Here is a 21910-nt window from a genome sequence, read left to right on the forward strand (position 1 = left end):
ATCATGGTCTTAATCTTCATCTCCCTAATGACCACTGTTGTTGATCATCTTCACATGTGCTTATTTTCCATCTGAGTATCTTCTTCCATGAAATGTCTCTTCATGTCTTTTGCTCATTTTCTGATTGGATTGCTTATAATTTTACTGTGAAGTTTTGAGAGATCTTTGTATATACTAGATATGAGTCCTTTGTTGTATATGTGGTTTGCAAATAATTTCTCCCATTGTGTAGCTTCTCTTTCCATCTTCTTCCGAAGGTCTTCTGCAGAGCAAAAGGCTTAACTTTTGATACACCAGCTTTTGGATTCATTGGTTTTTCTCTGTTTTTCTGTTTTAAATTTTATTGATTTCTGCTCTTATCCATATTTCTTTCCTTTTTCTTGCTTTGGGTTTATTTTGCTCTTCTTTTTCTAGGTTCTTAATGTGCAAACTTACATTATTGATTTGAGACTTTTTCTCTTTTCTGATGTAAGCATTTAGTGTTAAAATTTTCCCAGTTAGCACTGGTTTTGCTGTGTCCAACGCATTTTGATATTTTGTATTTTCATTTCCATCCCGTTCATGTAGTTTTTAGTTTCCCTGAGATTTTCTTATTGACTCATTTAGAAGTATGTGGTTTAATTTCCAATTGTTTGAGGGATTTTCTTGTTACCTTTCTGTTACTGATTTTTGAGTTTATTCCGTTGTAGTCAGAAAGCACACTCTGTATGACTTTATTTTTTTATTATTTTTAAAAGATTTTATTTATTTATTTGACAGAGAGAGAGAGCATAAGCAGGGGGAGCAGCAGGCAGAGGGAAAGGGAGAAGCAGGGAGCCTGATGCTGGACTCGATCCCAGGACCCTGGGATCATGACCTGAGCCAAAGGCAGATGCTCAACCAACTGAGCCACCCAGGTGCCCCTGTATGACTTTAATTCTTGTAAAATTATTAGGGTTTCTTTTATGGCCCAGTATAAGGTTTATTTTGGTTCCATGGGAACTTGTAAACAGTGTATACTCTGTTCTCATTGGGTGGAGTGTTCTGTATATGTTGCTTAGTTCCCATAGGTTGATGGTATTGTTAAGTTTTTCTGTCCTTGTTCTATCAATTGTTGCGAGGTATTGATGTCTACAACTATAATTGTGGATTTATCCGTTTCTCCTGTTTCTGTCTCGCGTATTTTACATTTCCATTCTTTGTTACATGCACATTTAAGATTGCTGTGTCTTCTTGATGGACTGACCCTTTATTTTTTTTAATGTTCTTCTCTATCTTCTCTTTCTTTTTTTTTATCTTCTCTTTCTTTACTATGAAATTTACTTTTTCTGATCACAGTATAGCCACTCATACTTTCTTTGATTAACATTTGAGTGGATATCTTTTTTTGTTCTTCTACTTTCAACCTGCATATATTCTTACATTTGAAGAGAGTTTTTTGTAGACAGCATAGAATGCAGTCAGGTTTTTTTATTTTTTATTTTTTTTAGCTTTTAAAGATTTTATTTATTTATTTGAGAGAGAGAGAGAATGAGAGAGAGCACATGAGAGGGGGGAGGGTCAGAGGGAGAAGCAGACTCCCCGCTGAACAGGGAGCCCCATGCGGGACTCGATCCAGGGACTCCAGGATCATGACCTGAGCCGAAGGCAGTCGCTTAACCAACTGAGCCACCCAGGCGCCCCTGCAGTCAGGTTTTTTTAATCCACTCTGCCAATATCTGTCTTTTAATTGGTATAGTTAGACCACTTATATTTATTGTAATTATTGATTAGTGCTTTTTCTGTTTGTTCTTTCTGTTTTTTGTTTCTTTGTTTTGTTTTACCTAAGTTTCTGGGGATTATTTAAACATTTTTAGAATTTTATTTTGATTTATGTATTGGTTTTTTTGAGTACATCTCTTTGTGTAGCTTTTTAAATGGTTGGCGTGGCTATTACATTATCTATACATAACTTTTCTTGTTCTACTGGTGTCAACACCTTACCAGTCTGAGTGAAAGGTCCCTTTACCCTCCCACATTTCTAATATAATTGCCTCAAATATTTCTTCTACATACATTGAGAAGGACATCAGTGTTATAATTTTTGCTTTAACTGCCAAACATAATTTAGAAAAACTCAAGAGGAGAAGGAAAGTAATTATGCTTATTTTTGTTCTTTCCATTTTTCTTCCCTCCTGATGTTCCAAGATTCCTTTTATCATTTCCTCTGTTTAGAGAACTTTCTTGAGCCATTCTTTTAGAGTAGGTATGCTAGTGACAAATTCTCTTAGCTTTTGTTTATCTAAGAATGTCTTGATTTGCTCTGCATTTTTGAGGGATATTTGGGCTGAATTTAGAATTCTGAGTGGACAGTTCTCTCAGCACTTGAAAAATATGCCATTTCGGGCGCCTGGGTGGCTCAGTCATTAAGCGGCTGCCTTCGGCTCAGGTCATGGTCCTGGGGTCCCGGGGTCCTGGGATCGAGCCCCGCATTGGGTTCCCTGCTCTGCGGGAAGCCTGCTTCCCCCTCTCCCACTCCCCCTGCTTGTGTTCCCTCTCTCGCTGTCTCTCTCTCTGTCAAATAAATAAATAAAATCTTAAAAAAAAAAAAAAAAGAAAAATATGCCATTTCTTTCTGGGTGCCCTGATTTCTGATGAGAAATTTGATGGAGGCTTTCAGAATTTTTTCTTCGGTCTTCAGTTTTTAGAAGTTTGGCTGTAATGTGTCTTGGCATGGATTTTTTTGGTTTATCCTGTTTGGGGTTTGTTCAGTGTTGAATCTGTAGGCTTATTTCTTTTTTAGTCAAGTTTGGCAGATTTTTAGCCATTATTTCTTTGAATACTTTTCCAGTCCTACCTCCTTTCTCCCCTCCTTCTGGGACTTGGAATGCATGAACGTTAGTGCTTTTATTATATATCCTACGTGTCCCTAAGGCCCAGTTCATTTGCTTTTTAGTCTGTTTTCTTTGTTGTTCAGATTGGGTAGTTTCTATTGTTTTATCTTCGAGATCAGTGATTCTTTCCTCTGTCCTTTTCTGCTGTTGAATTCATCCACTGAGATTTTTATTACAGGTTTTGTGTTTTTTAGTTCCAAAATTTCCATGCAGTTTTGTCTCTGTGTTCTATCTTTGCTTTCAGTTTGTGTTTCTTTGCTGAGACTTTCTTGTATTTTCCATTGTTTCAAGTGTGTTTGTAATTGCTCATTGAGGCATTGTAAGATGGCTCCTAAAGTCTTGTTTAATAATTCTGTTATCTGGGGTGCCTGGGTGGCTCAGTTGGTTAAGCGACTGCCTTCGGCTCAGGTCATGATCCTGGAGTCCCTGGATTGAGTCCCGCATCGGGCTCCCTGCTTGGCAGGGAGTCTGCTTCTCCCTCTCCCACTCCCCGTTTGTGTTCCCTCTCTTGCTGTGTCTTTCTGTCAAATAAATAAATAAAATCTTAAAAAATAAAAAAATTCTGTTATCTGTGTCTTCTTGGTGTTGGCATCTGTTGATTGTCTTTTCTCATTTCATTTGAGATGTTTCTGGTTCTCGCTATGGTGAGAGATTATTTTTATTGAAAGCTGGACATTTTAAATATTATATTCTGAGATTCTGGATCTTGTTTAAATTTGATGTTTTAGCAGGTTACTTCTGATACCACTCCAGCAAGGAAAGGGGGATGCCCCTTGTTAATGCCATTTTGAGGTTGAAGTTCAGGGTTTCCTCTTGGCCTTTGTTGACACTCTGTTGGGGATTACTCCATGTTACTGCTCATTGAGGGTGGGAGGTTCAGCTTCCGCACTAGGTCTCAGCAGATGGTATATCCTGGCCAGGAGGGACAGGAGTGCCTTGTTACTGCTGGTGGCGGTTGAAGTCCTGACTTTCCATTAGGCCTCCTCTGATGAAACCGCAGCGTTGGAAGCAGAGGAATGGATTGATTCTGCTGGGTGGGATAGAAGTCCAGCTTCCCCAGAAGGCGTCTGTGCTGTGCGGGAGGGGTGGTTTGACTGGAGTCAAGCAGGTATTGTTTAGAAGTTTTTTTTTTAATCTTTTCAGACTGCCCCTTTTATCTTCTTTGGCTGGAGATAGCAGGCTGTTCTGGAGATACCTTTTTTGTTTTGAGCTCATTGTGTTGCCAGCTTGCCCAGCACCTAGTATGAGCCGTATGAGACAAAAAGAAGGCCCAGAAAACTCACTGCTGTGTTGTTCCTGGGGTCCTGCAGTCCCCAGCTAGTCTGCCTGCTCTTCACCTTTCAGCCCTCCATTTCTTTCATACAGATAGTCCAGAGGTTCTGGCTGTACTTAGTGAGAGCAACAGGAAAAATATGTTAACTATCCTTGCAGAAGCAAAAGCCCAAGTTTAATTAATTTTGTAGATAATATATTCATATGCCATGAAGTTAAATGGTATAACAAGATACACAGTGAAAATTTCGTCTCCCACTTACTTCCCCTCTTAGATGACAGCTGTCATTGCTGGTTTCTTGTGTGTCCTTCCTGAGATACTCTGTACATGCCAGCAGTTTTCACGCACATGGTGGCATTTTGCCACATCCACTGCTCTGCGCCTTGTGTTTTTTCTAACACTATATCTTAGTGATCCTTTTAGAGTCATATATGAAGACCTTTTTCATTCTTTTTTATGGCTTCATGATATTCCATTGTGTGGAGATGCCTCCTCTGTGTAACCAGTTGGAATGTGTCAGTGTTGACTCTATTATCAGTTCTATTTATTGTCCTTTTCTTCTCACTGTCTTCTCTACTTATCTCGGAGTCAGGGTCTGTTCTGTATGTTGTGGAGGGCCGGAGATCGCTGCTGGGGCCATGGGGATCCTTACTCTGTGATGAGTCACATAATCTGTGAATACTCGTGGATAGTCTTTTTTTTTTTTAAAGATTTTTTTTTTTTTTAAAGATTTTATTTTTTATTTATTTGAGACAGAGAGAATGAGAGACAGAGAGCACGAGAGGGAGGAGGGTCAGAGGGAGAAGCAGACTCCCCGCTGAGCAGGGAGCCCAATGCGGGACTTGATCCCCGGACTCCAGGATCATGACCTGAGCCGAAGACAGTCGCTCAACCAACTGAGCCACCCAGGCGCCCGTGGATAGTCTTTGATAGCGACTCTCTTAGACACATTTCTCTGTCATGTTCACAAGGACTGTTTGGACCACATCTTGCTTTTCAGAGGCATAAACAAAAGATCGTGAACTTAAGCTCTATATACCTTTACTCTGTTTCATGGATTCAGTTGCTTCATGTATAATAATAGTTAATAATAGTTAAAAGAAGTATACTTTATGGTTTTAAAAAATGTTTTTCTTATTTCTAATGGCCACTAAAACATAGATCTACTGATTTGGGGCCAGAGTACTTTGATTACCCTTTTCGGGAGGGATAAGATTTACTTTGTTCTCATTTAGGTTTTTGAGTGTGGTAGAGTGTCACCTCACTAAGTCTGGCATTTTTCCTCAAGGTGATGATTTTTCTTTTGGGTAATATATTGCCCCCAAATTTCTGGTAAACTTGAATGATGTCATGAATTGCAGAATCTTTTTGCCCTTGTCTCTTCACAATTTTTTATTTTGACTTGGCAGTTTAATTCTAAATTCATGCATAATTAAGTTTGATCTTGCCCAGAGGATAGAATCTGTCCCTTGTACTGGTACACCATGTGAGGACCAGGAGATCTGCTGCGAGCCATCTTGCCGGGGGCCCTTCGCAGTACAGGACGTGCGCATCGGGTGATGCAGTGTGTCTGTCCATGTGTGGCGTGGTCAGTTTTCAAAGGTGGTTTTATTTGTTTCTACAGATTGCCTCAGCCAGTTAGGGCCCACCAGACTTCTCTGCCCTGTCACCAGCCTCAGGGCTCTGGACATGCTCACTGCCTCCGACTTGGACACTCTAGCTAGGCTCTGTCCCCAGCATTTCCACACCACACCCGCTTCTTCAGTCCAGCAGAAATCCTGTCCCTTAGATTTGTGCCACCTTTTATAACTCAAAAGCTTTGAGTCTAAATGTGGCAGTGAGTTGGAGTGAGGAAAGGAGGTGGGCAGAGTGGTTTCTGTCCTGGACCTTTCCCTTTTCACCTCTTCCACCTGTTGCTGCAAGAGACGCCTTTCTGAGAGGAAGGATTCAGTCACTTGTGAAGCTTTGTTGCGATTCTTCATTTGTAGTAAATTGGGGATTTCACATAATCTACTTTAAAAACAATTGTATATGTTTACTAATTTGTTTTGGAATAAATTTGATGAAGATGAATTAATGGGAGCTCAGAGGGTGATCAAGGCTTAGAAATTTAAGTGGGAAATTGAATCTTTGTGAAGCTTCCACATTTCATTAGATGTTAAATTCTGGAGTGAAGTCCTGTTTGATTATTTACTACTAAGTATACTCCCAAATACCAAGGTTAACCTCTTAAGGAAATAATGTATCATAAAGCCATTGATACTTTTATATAATACAGCTATTTGATTATTGTACTTACCTTTTCATGATGGATATTAGCCAGCAATCTCTTTATTTTTCCTTTTAATGAAGTCAGTTATTTTCCTATGATAAGATTAAAAATAAATATTTTAAATCTGATGCAGAGTTTTACTGAAATGACTTGAGTGTATAGGTATTATTTTTCAGTTTACTCTTTTGTATCATATTTTTAACTTTGTCTACTTCTGTATTGTATTTTAAAATTTGGAACCTATTGATATATACTCTACTCCATGGGCATTTCATTTACTATCTTGAGGGATTTTTCCAGATGAAATTGAGAGATTTAGTGATGTCACTTCTGTCCGATTAGCAGCAGATCAGCGAAGTTCCTTTGTGCCATTCTGAAAAGAACGCTGTGACAGAAAACTTGTTTCTGTATTTTATGTACTCATTGATAGTGTGTTTTCTGTGAACACCTCCACCCCCGATAAAACCCTAACACTGAAAATGTACTTGTACATACATGGGGATTATAGTGTCCTTTCTTGATCATTCAAATAAATGTGAATAGTGATGGAAATCTTTGTGTTTTTTTGTTTTTGTTTTTTAAGGTATTGCCATCAGAGAGTCGGCAAAGGTAGTTGATCAAGCCCAAAGGAGGGTGTTGAGGGGAGTCGATGACCTGGACTTTTTCATAGGGGATGAGGCCATAGATAAGCCCACGTATGCCACGAAGGTGAGCTCCTGAGGAATTTGCTTCTTTAAGTGTGTAGCCAAGAACGGAGCAGTAGAATGCATAACGCAAAATGGCAGATTATCTGGAAATTGTACTTACGAGTTAGGGGTCTATTTTTATTCTTATGTTTAAAAAGAAGGTTTGCTGTTTTTGAGTGGGGTATTTCTGATGCGGGGAGTGAAATGAATTTACAAAACTCTGGAAGGCACACCTGACATGGCAGCTCTGGGTTACACGCAAGAGCATGATCTGCTTCTGTGCAGTTGCAGGTTGACTGATTTACCCGTCAGGTACGGGAAGTTACAGATGGATTAATGAAAAAAAGGACTAAAATTAAGTAGACATTTGTTCTAGGAAAAAAACCCCTCCAGATTGAATGGTATCATGGATTGTCTGCACTTTTCCATCTGTTACCCATTGTTAGGATGGTTCTCCGTACTTCGAAGTGGGTGCAGTAGAATATAAACAGTAGTGTAGCTTAATCTCTCTGCTAAAGTGCCTGTTGTTTCTTTCCGTGAATTCGCGTCAGTCCCCGTGCAGAAGGCCGGACTCTCCACTAACCCAGTCTGTCCTGGGCCGGCGTTGTGGGGCTCTTAGTCTTACTGCTGTGAACTGAAGCTTGACGTATTTTGGTTTCTCTTGCCATAGTGGCCAATAAGACATGGAATAATCGAAGACTGGGATCTTATGGAAAGGTTCATGGAACAAGTGATTTTTAAGTATCTTCGAGCTGAACCTGAGGATCATTACTTTTTAATGGTGAGTAACTGGAACTAAGGGGATTATATCCTTCAGAATTCCAAATTACATAGATTTTTTTTTTTTTTTCAGATTACTTAGATTTTAAACTCAAGATATTCTTCTCTGGAGAGTTTTTAATTCTTGTTAAATTTGTTTGTATGAATTGGGGTGCTTTTTTGGCAAATAACAGAAAACTCAACAGAAATGTCCAAAATCAAAAGGGGCTCGTTATCTCTCAGAAGAGGAAAGCCAGAGCTGGGCGGTTCCAGGGCTGGTTACCCTCGGGCTCTAGCGTGGCCTCTTGTGTTGATTCCCTGCAGGTCCCGGGGTGGCCGCCCAAGCCCCTGTACCACCTTTCGGTTTATACACTTTCAGAGGTAGAAGCGTTTTGTAAGAATGAAGTTCCCAGCAGATGTGTCCATCTGTTCCTGCCTGGCCTGGTCGCTAGCAAGGGGAATGGAATAACAGTAGACTAATCACATTTCTTCCCTGGGGCTGGGTGGGGGACCGTCTCTGATCACCTGGCCCCAGGACGGTAAGTACCTAAACAGGCCTCCCTGTGTAAGGAAGATGGAGGGAGGAATGCATCTGGGTAGGAAACCATCTGTGTACTTTGATGTCCTCCTGAAGTAACTTGATGACCATGATTTTTGCTTTATAGCAGAGGAAACCGAGTCAAAAGATTATTTTGCCAGGGTTTAAATCTTTTTTTTTTTTTTTAGTTTATTGTTTATTTTTAAGTAATCTCTACACCCAACATGGGGCTTGAACTCATGACCCCCGAGATCAAGTCTCATGCTCTTCCAACTGAGCCAGCCAGGCACCCCAGGGTTTAAATCTTATTATAAAATAAAATTGAGCTGAGTTATGGGCCCTGATTATGGTACTTAATTGATCTTGTTCAGATAAAATAAAACATTACAAAGATATGAGGAGAAATGTCTCTTGGTTATGGAATCTGTTCTAGTTGTTCTACTCAACATTATGTGTTTCCTTCCATGAAATGTTCTTTTTAAGTTAAAATTAATTACATGTTCACAACACTTGCTTTATAGAGAGCAATTGCATGTAACATAAGCTGCATATTAAAACGTACATAATTTAGCTTTGGATTTTTTCCACACAAGTATATTGTCAAATGGTCCCAGATCCAATTATATAATTCTTTCTAATGTTAAATATGGAGTGTTCTTTAGAATTATCTGACTTAAAATATGTTAACTATAAGACTATTATGGTAGTGGAATCTATATATTTAATGTCTATTAAAGCAAGTCCTTGAAAGTGCTCTGATCTTTCTGGCTGTGTCTTCACAACTGGGAATTGCCAAGGATGGGTCCTGTGTTTTACAGGCCACTGTATATTTTCTACGCTGTGTATCTACCGTGGTTTAGGTAAGATAACAGAGCCAGGAAACTGACAGTGTGTCTTTATAGCCAAAACAAATCACAGGCTCCCACCTGTCACACTTGGCTTTTTTCCTCCTTTAGCACATCACATAACTACCTGTTGGATAGGATTTTAGGAGCAGGCACCATGCCCAGCTGCTTCCTTCTGTCTTCTCCAGCTTGCTGGGCCCGGCGTTCTCCCCTTCTCTCCACACACAGGGGGCCACCAGGACATGGCCACACAGGAAGTTTTTCCTGATGAAAGAAATTTTTATCTGATTTAGCTGGTACATATAGGCCAGTAAGGCAAAACCACTTGCCAGGAAGGAATCAGAGGTGTTTGAATATGGAAAAGCTGAGTCCATTGGCCAGAAAGGAGTATCTGTAATGAATGTTCAGAAAAAATCAAGTTTATTAAAGATAAGACAATATTATATTATTATACACATTGTGCTTTGAATCCTGCAAGTCCATTCATTGCAGGAGGTGCTCAAGGAAGTGGTGAGAATGGTAAATTTCTTTCAGGTTTATACCCTTAATCATCAGTTAATGGAACAGTTAAAGGGGAATAAAACAAGTATAGAGATTTATGGCCAAGTCAGAGAAGTTAATTGAAGACATTTACTGAATTGCTACATCAGATAAGAGCTTCTTGGTGTTAGAGTCTCAGAGGTCTAAATTATAGGTCCCTCGGTAGCTCACAAAATTGTTCTTCCTGACTTTGTGAGCAGACATCTGAACATACCAGTGTGAGGATGAGCTCATTACAGCTCATATCTTTCAAGAAGTTTCAGAGACTCCAGTCATACTGGTCATGTGGATTGAGCAGATAGCAAATGGGAATTGTACTCCTTTCAGTACTGAGTTGCCCAGTGTTCAAAATAGAATCATGTATTTTAAAGAATTGCAGTGCTCTTGAGTAGAAATTGAGTTATAACTTCAGAAGAGATTTGCAAATTTTTTGAATATAAATCAAGCAAGAATGAGCAAGCAGTGCATGCTACTCAAGAAGGCCCGAGAATGAGGAGCTCCAGTGTCCCAAGACCAGGGAGGATGGACATCCCAGCCCAAGGTGGGGTGGGGGGAGAGAGAGAGAGAGAGAGAATCTCCCATCCTCTGCCTTTTTGTTCTATTCTGGTCCCACGCACATTGGTGAGAACAGATCTCTTTACTCAGTCTACTGAATGCTAATCTCCTCCAGAAACAGCCTCACAACACACCCAGAAATAATGTTTAACCAGTTCTCTGGGCATCTCTTAGGTCAAGTTGGCACATAAAATTAACTGTCGCACGTGGTATGTCCTGACTTGTGAATGATGTAGACCTGCTCTGTGCAATGCTATAGCCACCAGCCTGGGCAGAGCTGGACATCCTCGGGCTCACTAAGTCAGTTCCCACGGGCCCCGTCTTCCCCGATTCCAGTATACTGTCTTCTCCTCTCCCACTCTCCTTCCTTGAGGATTTATATTTTTTTACTTTTTTTTTTTTTAAATATTTTATTTATTTATTTGACAGAGAGAGAGACAGCGAGAGCAGGAACACAAGCAGGGGGAGTGGGAGAGGGAGAAGCAGGCTTCCTGCCAAGCAGGGAGCCCGATGTGGGACTCGATCCCAGGACCCTGGGATCATGACCTGAGCCGAAGGCAGACGCTTAACGACTGAGCCACCCAGGCGCCCTGAGGATTTATATTTTTAAAAAGGTTTCTTTATTGCTGTTATAGAGGCATATGGGAGTGGAGCAATATTAGGTACATGTGTTCATTTTGCTATCTTTATCCAGAAATATGGATTGATTTTTATGGTCCTGATTAATTATTCATTTCTGAATTAATACCAGATGATACTTTACCATTGTTATGAACAAAAATGTTTATGTTGCTTGCATTCCTATGATATTTTAATCATATGCTTTAGTATTTAAAAAAATAAAAACTCAATACTTACACTTTAGGTCTTGTTATACATAATGGTTTGGGAAAGTTTTATTTAAATTGATCTGTGTTCGGGCACCTGGGTGGCTCAGTCGTTAAGCGTCTGCCTTCGGCTCAGGTCATGATCCCAGGGTCCTGGGATCGAGCCCCGCATCAGGCTCCCTGCTCAGCGGGAAGCCTGCTTCTCCCTCTCCCACTCCCCCTGCTTGTGGTCCCTCTCTCACTGTGTCTCTCTCTGTCAAATAAATAAAATCTTTAAAAAAATTTAAAAAATAAAAAAAATAAAAATAAAAAAAATAAAAAAAGAGCAAGGGCACCTGGGTGGCTCAGTCACTGGGCATCTGCCTTCGGCTCAGGTCATGATCCCAGGGTCCTGGGATCGAGTCCCACATCGGGCTCCCTGCTTGGCAGGAAGCCTGCTTCTCGCTCTCCCCCTCCCCCTGCTTGTGTTCCTGCTCTCGCTGTCTCTCTCTCTGTCAAATAAATAAATAAAATCTTAAAAAAAAAAAATTGATCTGTGTTCACTTTGGGAGCACACACACCAATGTGGGAATCATACAGAGAAGACTAGCATGGCTCCTGCACAAGGATGACATGCAAATTTGTGGAGTGTTCCACATTTAAAAATACATAAATAAATAAATTGGATCTCCTAAAGGAACAGCTACCGGCAGGAAGTGTAGAAGAAATGGAGGATTGAGGAAGAAATGGATTTATGATTGTTTCTCAGAACCTTTGAGGATATTGCCCTTAACTGAATTCGATTCAGGAACCAGGAGAACCTAATTATAATATAAACGTTCCCTTAAGTGGAAATACATAGCTTTTAGTGTAAATTCTTCACAGATGGTGAATTGTTTGGCAGTAAGTAATAAAAGTGTAAAAAACAGTCATTTAAACAAGTTAGGGGTTTTATTTTTCTTTGATAGCAGTAGTAGGGAGGCCAGTGCTGGTACGGCAGTTCTCTGGTGTCATTAGAGATCTCTGGGCTCTAGTATCTTTAGCATATGGCTCCCACGGTAAGGAAGCCTCATGATCACAAGTTGGCTACTGCAGCTCCAGTCATCACATCTGCATTCCAGGAGAGAAGAAGGGGTTAAGGGCAAGGGGAGTCTACTACTCAAGTCCTAACCTTATAAGGTGCTTTCCTAGAAGCCATACTCTTACCAGCTTTTGCTTCTTATTGGCCTGAACTTACTCACTTGGTCTTCCCTGTCCACAAGGAAGTGTGAGAAATGCGTCTCCTCTGGGATCGCTGCCACCTCCTGTGAGTGATCGGTGCTCTGTCAGTATGGCAGAGGGGAGAATGGATACTGCATATGATGTGACTACCTATGAGGACAGTGGCAAAACAAGAACTGAGCTGTTTACAAAACCCTGGCTGGATCCTACCTGTGTAGAGAGGGCCATCCACTCCAGGGAGCCAGCGGGCCAGGGGAGGGCCCTGTCAGGGTGTGCTGCTTCTCCTCCTGCGCGGGGGCTCTCTGGCTCCTGTTGTCTCCCTCTGTGGATTCGTAAGACAGGAGGTTGTCTTAGGAGTTCTGTGGCCTTTCCCCAGCAGGCCGCGACCCAGGGCTTCACCCCTCCCATTAAGGAACTGTGATTATGACAGAACGTGCGGAGGCCATCTCTGGGACTTCGCACTGTCCTGTCACAGGAGTGGAATGACAACGTCTGGTATCTTCACATGTGTTTTGATGATGCAGTCAGTATGGTGTCCCTGGCGCCCCCCTGCCTTTCTCACGCAGTTTCCATCACTCCTGCTTAATGGCCCTGCACTCATCTTCCAGTGGATGCTTCCTGTCTGTTCAGTTCTGCTCCTTTTAGATGTTTACTATGTTTCCAATTTCTTGATTTTGTTAGAAACAATACAGTCTTTGCACATACAGTTTCTTTCTACATTTAGAGCATTTTTTCTATCAAAAGAACTACCAGTGTTCTGGGGTCCAGAAGTATTAATACCGTATGAGTCTTTAGCTTACTGCCTCAGGTTCTGTATGCAATGTACGGAGGCCACTCTGTACTCCTGTCAGCGATGGTTGATACCATTTCTGATTATTTGATGGAGTAAAAGTTCACCTTGTTTTTAATTTGCATTTTTTGAGAACTTTGTAAACATTTTTCACATCTGTACTAGTTGTATTACGTCCTGTGAATTGCCGGTTCATGTCCTCAGCTCTTGTGCATTTCAGTGTTTTATTGCTTCTCTTACTGCTATGATTTCTATGAACTTTTTTCTTAGAAATTTTTTTGTGATAAAATGTACACACTATAAAATTTACCATCTTAACTATCTTTAAGTGAACAATTAAGGGGCATGAAGTACATTCACACTGTTGTGCAACCATTAGCACCCTCATGTCCAGAACTCTTCCTCTTCCCAAACTGAAACTGTCCCCATGAAACACGCATCCCCGTCCCCTCCCCCAGCCCCTGGCACCCACCCCTCTACTTTCTGGGTCTGTGAATCTGACCACTCCAGGGCCCTCCTGAATGGGCATCACACAGGATTTGTCCTTCTGTGACTGACATATTTCTTCGCATGATTCTCAGGTTCATCCATGTCGTAGCAGGTGTCAGGACGTCCTTTTTAGGGCTGAGTAAGATCCCGGTGTATGCATGTCCTGCGTTTTGTTTATTCTGTGAGCTCTTGCAGATGATAGGAAGCTTTTGTCAGCACCAGATTATGTTTTTCTCAGTTGATTTTTTTCCTTGTTTTTGTAGGCTTATGTTTTTTGAACATCTATAACTTTATTTTTTTTTTTTAAAGATTTTATTTATTTGACAGAGAAAGACACAGCGAGAGAGGGAACACAAACGGGGAGTGGGAGAGGGAGAAGCAGACTCCCTGCCAAGCAGGGAGCCCGATGCGGGACTTGATCCAGGGACTCCAGGATCATGACCTGAGCCGAAGGCAGTCACTTAACCAACTGAGCCACCCAGGCATCTGAACATCTATAACTTTAAATTTTTATGTAGTAAATCTATTTTCCTTTGATGTCTATATCAATCTTCATCCATTTGGGGTTATTTGGTACATAATTTGACACAGATTTTAAACCCAGGAGAGATCCGGGGAGCCAGGGTTAATCTACTCCCTGCTGGTGGTATCTTCCTGGAGGCTCACCTTTTGCTCCAGACCACGTAGGAAGCTCCTACCTGGTAGGCAGGAAGCACTCCTTGACTTATGTGACCTATGCTCATGCTCTTCCGACATTTTAAACCTTTCTCTCCCCCTTCTATGCAGTTTAGATGCCCCCCCTTTTTAATAAACTTATTATTAAGGTGCTTAGATTCCTGTTAAAGGTGAAAAAAAAAGTGTAGATCTCTTTAGTTAATGTATGTTATTTCTGCTGGTCTGAATAACATTTATTGATAATTATAGCTGAATTTCTTGAATACATGCTATGTGTCCAGGTTCCCTGCCTCCCAAGTGTTTACATGTATTAACTCATTTATTTCATTCTACCAACAACCTTGAGGTGTAGGTAGGTAGTTATTAGCCCCAATTTTTAGACTGATAGGAGGTTCCTTAAGAGAGGGACATTGTAGCCAATATTGTTGGACATCTGCAGCCATTGATCATGTGCTTTGAATGAAATAAACACTAACATTTGTAGTGTTAAGCATGTGCTGGGCACTTCACAGGTATTAACAAATTTACTCTCCGCCGTTCAGGGTAATAAGCACGTTAACATAAGTAATATATTGTTGAGTGACTTTTAGATCCCTTATTTACAACCTGCTTTTGCATATGACTTCATTATTTCTCTCTTGTGTTTTAAGATTGCTTTCTCTCTCCCGTCCAGGGAATATATTGCTTCTAATTACAGTGATTAAAACTTTCTTGTGGCACTGTGTTTGAGCCTTGTACCACTTGCTGTGCAGGAGTCTGAACCAAAGCATGCAGCTGGTGGGTCTCTAGGTTTGTTCATTTGATGAGGTAATACAAAAGCACAGCATTCAAAAGGTGCGGAAGGATTTCCAGTGCAAAGTATGTTTCCTTCTCCCCTCTGTTCTGGTTCCCAGACCCTCCTCCAGGAGGAAGCCACCTTTATCAGTTCTTAACCAGCTAATTGTTTCTCTTCCCAGAGGTAATTGTGTACAGGCATATGGATTATACATAAACTCTTGTTTTATACACATGGTAACAAAGTGTATACCTTGTACACCTTGTTGCTTTTTTATTCAAGAAAATAAAAATGTTGTGACAAACATGTGATGTGAAATTTACCCCCCCGACCGTTTGTAAATGCGTAGTTCAGTCGTGTTCTCTGTTCACATTGCTGTGAAGCGGAACTCTAGTCCGTGTCCGCTTTTGCCGAGCAGCCTCCATGCCTGGGGGGCAGCTCCCCGTTTCCCTCCCCACACTGTTTTCTAAAAAGGTTTTGTTAAAAATCACTGACACCAAAGAACAGTTGAGCATGTGTACGACTTGGAGACGCCTTTCTCTCATGTAGCAGCTTCTCATAGATTGTTTCCTGGGGGCACAGAGAGAGCTCGTTCTTCCTAATTGCTGTGGAGCGTTCTTCTCTCTGGACGCCGCATAATTTACCTAATCGCTCCCTTCAAGATGGCATTTAGGTTTCTCATCTTCTCATACGACCAGGGCTGACGTTCGCCCTCTCTGGAGCATCTTGCTTTAGATGGCTGTCTTGCCTACAGAATGTAACTTGATTTTCTTTCATGGTCTTAGCTGAGAGACATTTTTTCTTTTTAGCAGGTGAGTTTCTCACTTGTGTTTGCTAAAGATTTTAGTAAAAATAACTCACTTTCATTGAGCCCATTCCATGTGCCAGGTGCTGCTGTACAGTTTACTTAGACTCCATCCGTCTTTCCAGCTCTGTGAGGTAGGTACTAATTCCAGACAGAGAGAGAAAATCACTTTCCTTTTTTTTTTTTTAATATTTATTTATTTATATTAGAGAGTGTGCACACAAGCAGGGGGAGGGGCAGAAGGAGAGGGAGAGAATCTCAAGCAGGCTCCGACTCCCTGCTGAGCGCAGAGCCTGATGCGGGGCTCGATCTCACCACCCTGAGATAATGACCTGAGCAGAAATCCAGAGTTGGCCGCTTAAATGACTGAGCCACCCAGGCACCCCAGAAAATCACTTTCCAAGCACAGTAAAATTGAAGGCTAGGATTTAACCCAACTATTGGGACTTCAGAACCCTCATGTGAACTCTGCTGGTCTGGCCTGCAGCTACGTGACGACATGCTTGCTCTTTGATGAGCTATTTTACACTCTGTTATGCTTTCTCTGTTTAATATGTTTTATTTATGTGTTTATTTTTTAAGACTCCGCCTTGGTGGGGCGCCCGGGTGGCTCAGTCAGTAAAGCGTCTGCCTTTGGCTCAGGTCATGATCCCAGAGTCCCGGGATCGAGTCCTGCATCGGGCTCCCTCCTCGGTGGGGAGTCTGCTTCTCCCTCTCCCTACCAGCTCGTGCTCTCTCTTACTATCTCTGTCACTGTCTCTGTCTCTCTTTCTCTCTCAACTAAATAAATAAAATGTTAAAAAAAAAAAAAAACCTCTGGCTTGGTTTTCTCTTTGCTTTGTAGTGAGTGTGTATTCTTTCTAATAATTTGGTATTTTTTTAAAACATTTTTTAAAAAATAATTTATTTATTTGACAGAGAGACAGCGAGAGGGAACACAAGTAGGGGGAATGGGAGAGGGAGAAGCAGGCTTCCCGCTGAGCAGAGAGCCCGATGTGGGGCTCGATCCCAGGACCCTGGGATCATGACCTGAGCCGAAGGCAGATGCTTAACGACTGAGCCACCTAGGCGCCCCTAAAACATTTTTTAGTGTAACTATGATTGTATATATTTACCTGGTATTTGTTTAGGGGTGATTAACTATTTCCTACCGTGATTAGTGAGCAAGTTGGTACATTTCCACATTTTCTTACCTCCTCTTCCTTCCTTCTACCTCCTGCTTTTGATTGGTTGTTACTGAACTTGTTCTCATATCAACATTTATAACATGATGTGTACTAATGTGATCAGTCTAGAACAATGTGTTTGCTTCCATGATAAGATATCACTGTTTTTATATTCTCTCCTTTTCTTTTATACCTCTCAGCTTGATATTATTTCTGCTGTTTTAATTTGTAACATTTGCATTCTGTTGTATAAACCCCAGAAAAGACCAGTCTTTAGTTCTACATCCTACATGGATTAATTGCTCACTGTAAGTCTTTGGCTGTACTTTGTGCATTCTTCTTGTTTGGCTGAACTTTATCTTCTGGTAGAGTTAATTCACTTCTTCAAGTTCTTTTATGTTTAAAGATAATTTTGTTTTTGTAACATGCTTGATTGGCAGTGTGACCATATGTAGAGTTCTTGGGTCACACCTTCCTGCTCAGAAGACTATATATATGGCCCCATGTGTCCCAGTGTTAAATGAAGCTCTGCCCCTTCCCCGGGGCCAGCTGTGCTTTTCCCACTTGAAAGGTTTCAAAGTGTGTGCAAACTGCCGAAACAAAGTACCACAGGCTGGGTGTCTTCAACAACAGTCATTTGTGTTCTCATAGTTCCGGAGGCTGTAGGTGCAAGATCCCGGTGCTGTCAGGGTTGTTTGTGGTGAGGGCTCTCTTCCTGGCTGGCAGGTGGCCACCTTCTCGCCATGTGCTCACGTGGCCTTTCCTCTGTGTTGACGTGTAGGGACGGAGAGAGCTCTCGGGTGTCTCTTCCTTTTCTCATGAAGGCATTCATGATAGCGAATTAGGGCCCTACTCTTATGGCCTTGTTTAACCGTGATCACCTCCCTAGAGGCTCCATCTCCAAATACAGTCACTTTGGGGGTTGGGCTTCAACATACGAATTTTGGGGACACAGTTCAGTCTATAATGAACGGTCATGTGGACTTTTTTGTTGTTGTTTTTTGCCAAAAGGCCCAGAGAATTTTTATTTATTCTTTTTTTTTTCTTTTTGCAGCGTTAAATGTGATGTATGTCCATATTTATTGACATGGAAAAATGTTCACAACATACTGCTGAATGACAAAAAGCAGGTTTATTTATTCTTTTTATCTTTCTATAATCCTATTTGATAATGATGATTTTAAAATGGATATTTGAGTTTTTCAAGCTGTTCTTGGTCTTGATTTGTATCTGCTTTGTTTTTATATCTTCCTGGGCATGCGTGTTTTGCCTGCTGTTTGTTTTTCCTGTTTTCTCTCTCTCCCCTCTTGTTTTCTTTTAGTATTTCCATATGGTGTCTGGCTGGTTTCTGTGCGTACTTTCCTCACCTCCGAACTCTGGGGGAGTTCTTCCTGGACTGTGTGCTGAGCTCAGGCTGGGCTGGGGGCCGTACTGAGTATGGGTGAAGCTGCCTCTCACCTGCACTTTCCTGCCTTGTAGCTGACGACGAGGATGTTTCCTCTGACCTTGCCTCATGCGCCCTGAGGGCAGGTGGGGCTTGGGAGGCGTCTCCAGCTCTTCTGCTCAAACTGACATTCTGGTTCCAAGCCAGGGCTGACTCATGCTTTTGCTCTTCTGTGGAGAGCTCTATTCTTTGCCTGGGATCCAGAGTCACGGGTGTTCCCTCTTGGTGTTTGTCTTCACGTGTCTTGGTTGAGTTTTTACTGCACTTGGCAGTTTGCTGCAGGTCTTTTCAGTTTCAGGGTATTTTAGATATTATGTTCTTGAAGAAAGAATTTCCTTTTCTGTAACTTGTTCTTGTTTTGGGGTGGTTAATAAGAGTAGAAATGTTTTGAGAGGTCTTTGCCATCTTAAAGCTTTTAAGACCCACACCAGATTTCTTTAATTAATCACTGTAAATATACTCTATCTGTAAAATTAGGGAACGGTACAGCATCCTAATTAACATGCTTTTAGGTTAATTTTTTCCTGGCTCTGATTTAATTACAGGAAATTTGGGTGAAGGCTAAATATAGTGAATGTTTTCTTACAGACAGAGCCTCCACTGAATACGCCAGAAAATAGAGAATATCTTGCAGAAATTATGTTTGAATCATTTAATGTACCAGGACTCTACATTGCGGTTCAGGTAAAAACAAAGTTATTTTTACAATTCTCAACAGACCTTAGCTGTCCAGCGGTGGGAGAAACGGTGATTCCAGAGGCTCTCCATGGGATGATGGTGCGCTATGTTCTTCCCTTTCCCACTTCCTCAGCTCACACCCCAACCCCACTCAGGTTTGAGCTCAAACACTGTAGAGAATGTGTTCTGTGGTTTAGTTTTTACGTTTACGCTGTTGACACAGGATTTATCTGGCTGTTTTTACATGCATTAAAATCCAACGTATTTCTCTTTGGGTGACAAGATCGGGAAGTAGGTGTGGTTCTTTTTTTGACTTCTTTCACTCCTGATCATAATAGAGGAAAGATACTATAGAGTCTGTTAAAAAATAAAAAAATACTTTTAGAGGGTCCCCCCTATGGATTTTGGGCTCCTGTGGTTCCATGAACTTACAGAACTTCCTTTGAAGCTACTTGTTCATAGCGTGGGGATTTTTGTTGGTTTTGCTGGCTATTTGTCTGCTGTCCTGTATAAAGGAATTGGCTGAAATTTTGGGAATAATGAGATAGGTGTTTCCCAAAATATTTTCTGCATCAAACTAGTCCCTTTTAAGGAAAAGGAGGAGGAGTTGCATAGGAAAATCATTTGGGAGATCCTGCGTGCTGTAGCCTGCACGTGGTGATTCACAGTGAGTAGCAGAGTAAAGGCCCTGAGAACACCTGCATTGAAGAAATCTGTTCATTCCAGCACTTCCGTATTTATTTAACCAGAAGTCTCCTCTTCCCCGGGTTATTTACATCCCATGGAGTAGGGAAGTACTTTAGAAAACACTGAACCACAGCCAGGTGTCAAGGTTGCTTGGAGAAGTTTTTATATGAGAACAGATTCTCAGGCTTCATCTCAGACCAAGGCTTTCCAACCTCAGTGCTTCGGAATGTGTAGTTCTGCGTGGTAGGGGCTGACCTGTGTGTTGCAGGATGTTTAGCTTTCTGGCCTCTACCCACTAGAAGAAGCACTACCACCAGCCTCCCCTTCTCCAAGTGCGACAATCCAAAATGGTTCGAGACGTTGCAAAGATCCCCTGGCTGAGCACCACTGCCCTGGTCCTACCAGATTAGAGTTTGTGGGCGTGAGGCCTACTAATCTGTTTTTTAAAAAACTCCGCAAGTGATCTTACCGCAGCCCATCTGTGGACCCACGCTGGGAATTAGTGGCTTAGAAATTAAAATCCTCTTACTCCATAGTGAAGTTTCTTTCCCATGGGCTTTCCTTTGTAAACGTTTGATTTACTTTATTGAAAACTTGACCCATCCAGCTTAAGTATACTAAATTTGTGTGTTGTGCAATTTGGAATTTGAATTTTGGAGTGGCGGGGGGAGGATGGAGGATAGGGAAGGTTGAGAGTTACTTGGAGTAACTAGGAAAGAGCTTGTCAGTGAGCCTGAGAACAAGCAGGTAGAAGACTTGAGAAACATTTCCCTGTGTGCTAACAGTTTCTGCGTCCTTTATCCAGGCAGTGCTGGCCTTAGCTGCATCCTGGACATCTCGGCAAGTTGGGGAACGCACGTTAACAGGGATCGTCATTGACAGCGGGGATGGGGTCACTCACGCTATCCCAGTGGTAAGCAGGATAGTCAATGCTTCACTCTCTGTAGGCCTCACCTAATTTTGAGGTAAGGGTAGAAATGAAAAGAAAAAAAACCCTTGTGTAATTAAAATACCACTTTAAAAGTCATGGCTGTACTTAGAAAAGGTAACAGGAGGTTTGAAAACCAGGTATAGGAGAAAGGACAGATGCCCCTTCACCATGGCATTGGCGGTTCTCAGTTTGCAGTGGCAGATGTCCGCAGTCAGGGCGTCTGCCATGGTTTGGACTCCGTGGCCTCTGCCGCTCCTCTCGCTGTAGCATCACCTGTGGGATTTTCCCGGCTTACGTGCCGAGCTGCATCTTGGAGACCAGATTGTCGGCATGGGGCACGACCACTTGTTCCGTGACAGGATGTGTATGGCTTTGACCACCTCGTGCTTTAGAGGAATTACTTCTTGTTTTTTTAAAATGTATTCAAGGATGAAGAAGGAGAGATTATACATTTTGACTTGCAGAATACTCTGCAATGTCACTTTTTGGTTTTAATTTTCAAAACATTAGAGAAGTGACTCCTCATTCAGGCTTCAAGAGACATCTGTAGTCAGGAAGAAGAAATGCCGGATTTGTCCCATGCTCCATCCTGGGGCCCCTGCTGGAGAGGGGTCGGGAGAGACAGGGCAGGCGCCGGTGACAGCTTTAGATCCTGGACTGGGAGTACCAGGCCTGTCTCAGTACACTTACTCCTCTTCTGGGTCATTGTGAAGTGTTAGTGCCAGTCAATCTGTAACGCTGACTGGGAAATTCTGGCATCGGGCTTCTCTCTGAGATCATGCCCTCAAACCTCAGTGCAGATGGAGCCCTGGGGGTGGGGGTGCTGGAGGGCCTGCTGCTTGGCCCATCCCATGTCTCAAATGAGGAGAAGTAAACAGATTTCACATAGTGTACAGGTCCACTGAGGAAGTGTTTTTAAAAATTTTTATTTGTGTCTTTTTATCAATTTTTTTCTGATTGTAAAAATTATATTTGTTGTACAAAATTTGTGTAAAACAGAGAAATGTGGAGAAGAAAGTAACATGACCCATAAATCTGCCCAGAGAACTGCATTATGCTTTGGTTTGGAGAACCTTCCCAGTTCTTTTTTTTTTTTTTTTTTTAAAGATTTTATTTATTTATT

The 21910-nt window shown here is 41.7% G+C and overlaps 1 protein-coding gene and 1 non-coding gene across 8 annotated transcripts in view; both read left to right on the plus strand.

Moving 5' to 3' along the window:
* ACTR3B (actin related protein 3B) overlaps window positions 1–21910 on the plus strand; it is an 89915-nt gene that overhangs the window by 26315 nt on the left and 41690 nt on the right. For 4 of the 7 annotated variants that reach the window (XM_035029858.1, XM_035029852.1, XM_035029853.1 and 1 more), the window contains 4 exons: window positions 6981–7105; window positions 7754–7864; window positions 19080–19175; window positions 20662–20769. In XM_035029858.1, the coding sequence (XP_034885749.1) occupies window positions 7793–7864; window positions 19080–19175; window positions 20662–20769 (276 nt within the window). In that variant the 5' untranslated portion in view covers window positions 6981–7105; window positions 7754–7792. Of the gene's footprint in view, window positions 1–6980; window positions 7106–7753; window positions 7865–8363; window positions 8382–18101; window positions 18178–19079; window positions 19176–20661; window positions 20770–21910 lie in introns of those variants that run through there. The other 3 variants (XM_035029857.1, XM_035029855.1, XM_035029856.1) reach the window with 3 other exon arrangements.
* LOC118026848 lies at window positions 11683–11789 on the plus strand. The gene has a single exon (XR_004683701.1). It is a non-coding gene; the product is annotated as a U6 spliceosomal RNA (small nuclear RNA).

Source organism: Mirounga leonina, unplaced genomic scaffold (assembly GCF_011800145.1).
Source record: "Mirounga leonina isolate KUSES-001 unplaced genomic scaffold, KU_Mleo_1.0 Mir_321, whole genome shotgun sequence".
Lineage (NCBI taxonomy): Eukaryota > Metazoa > Chordata > Mammalia > Carnivora > Phocidae > Mirounga > Mirounga leonina.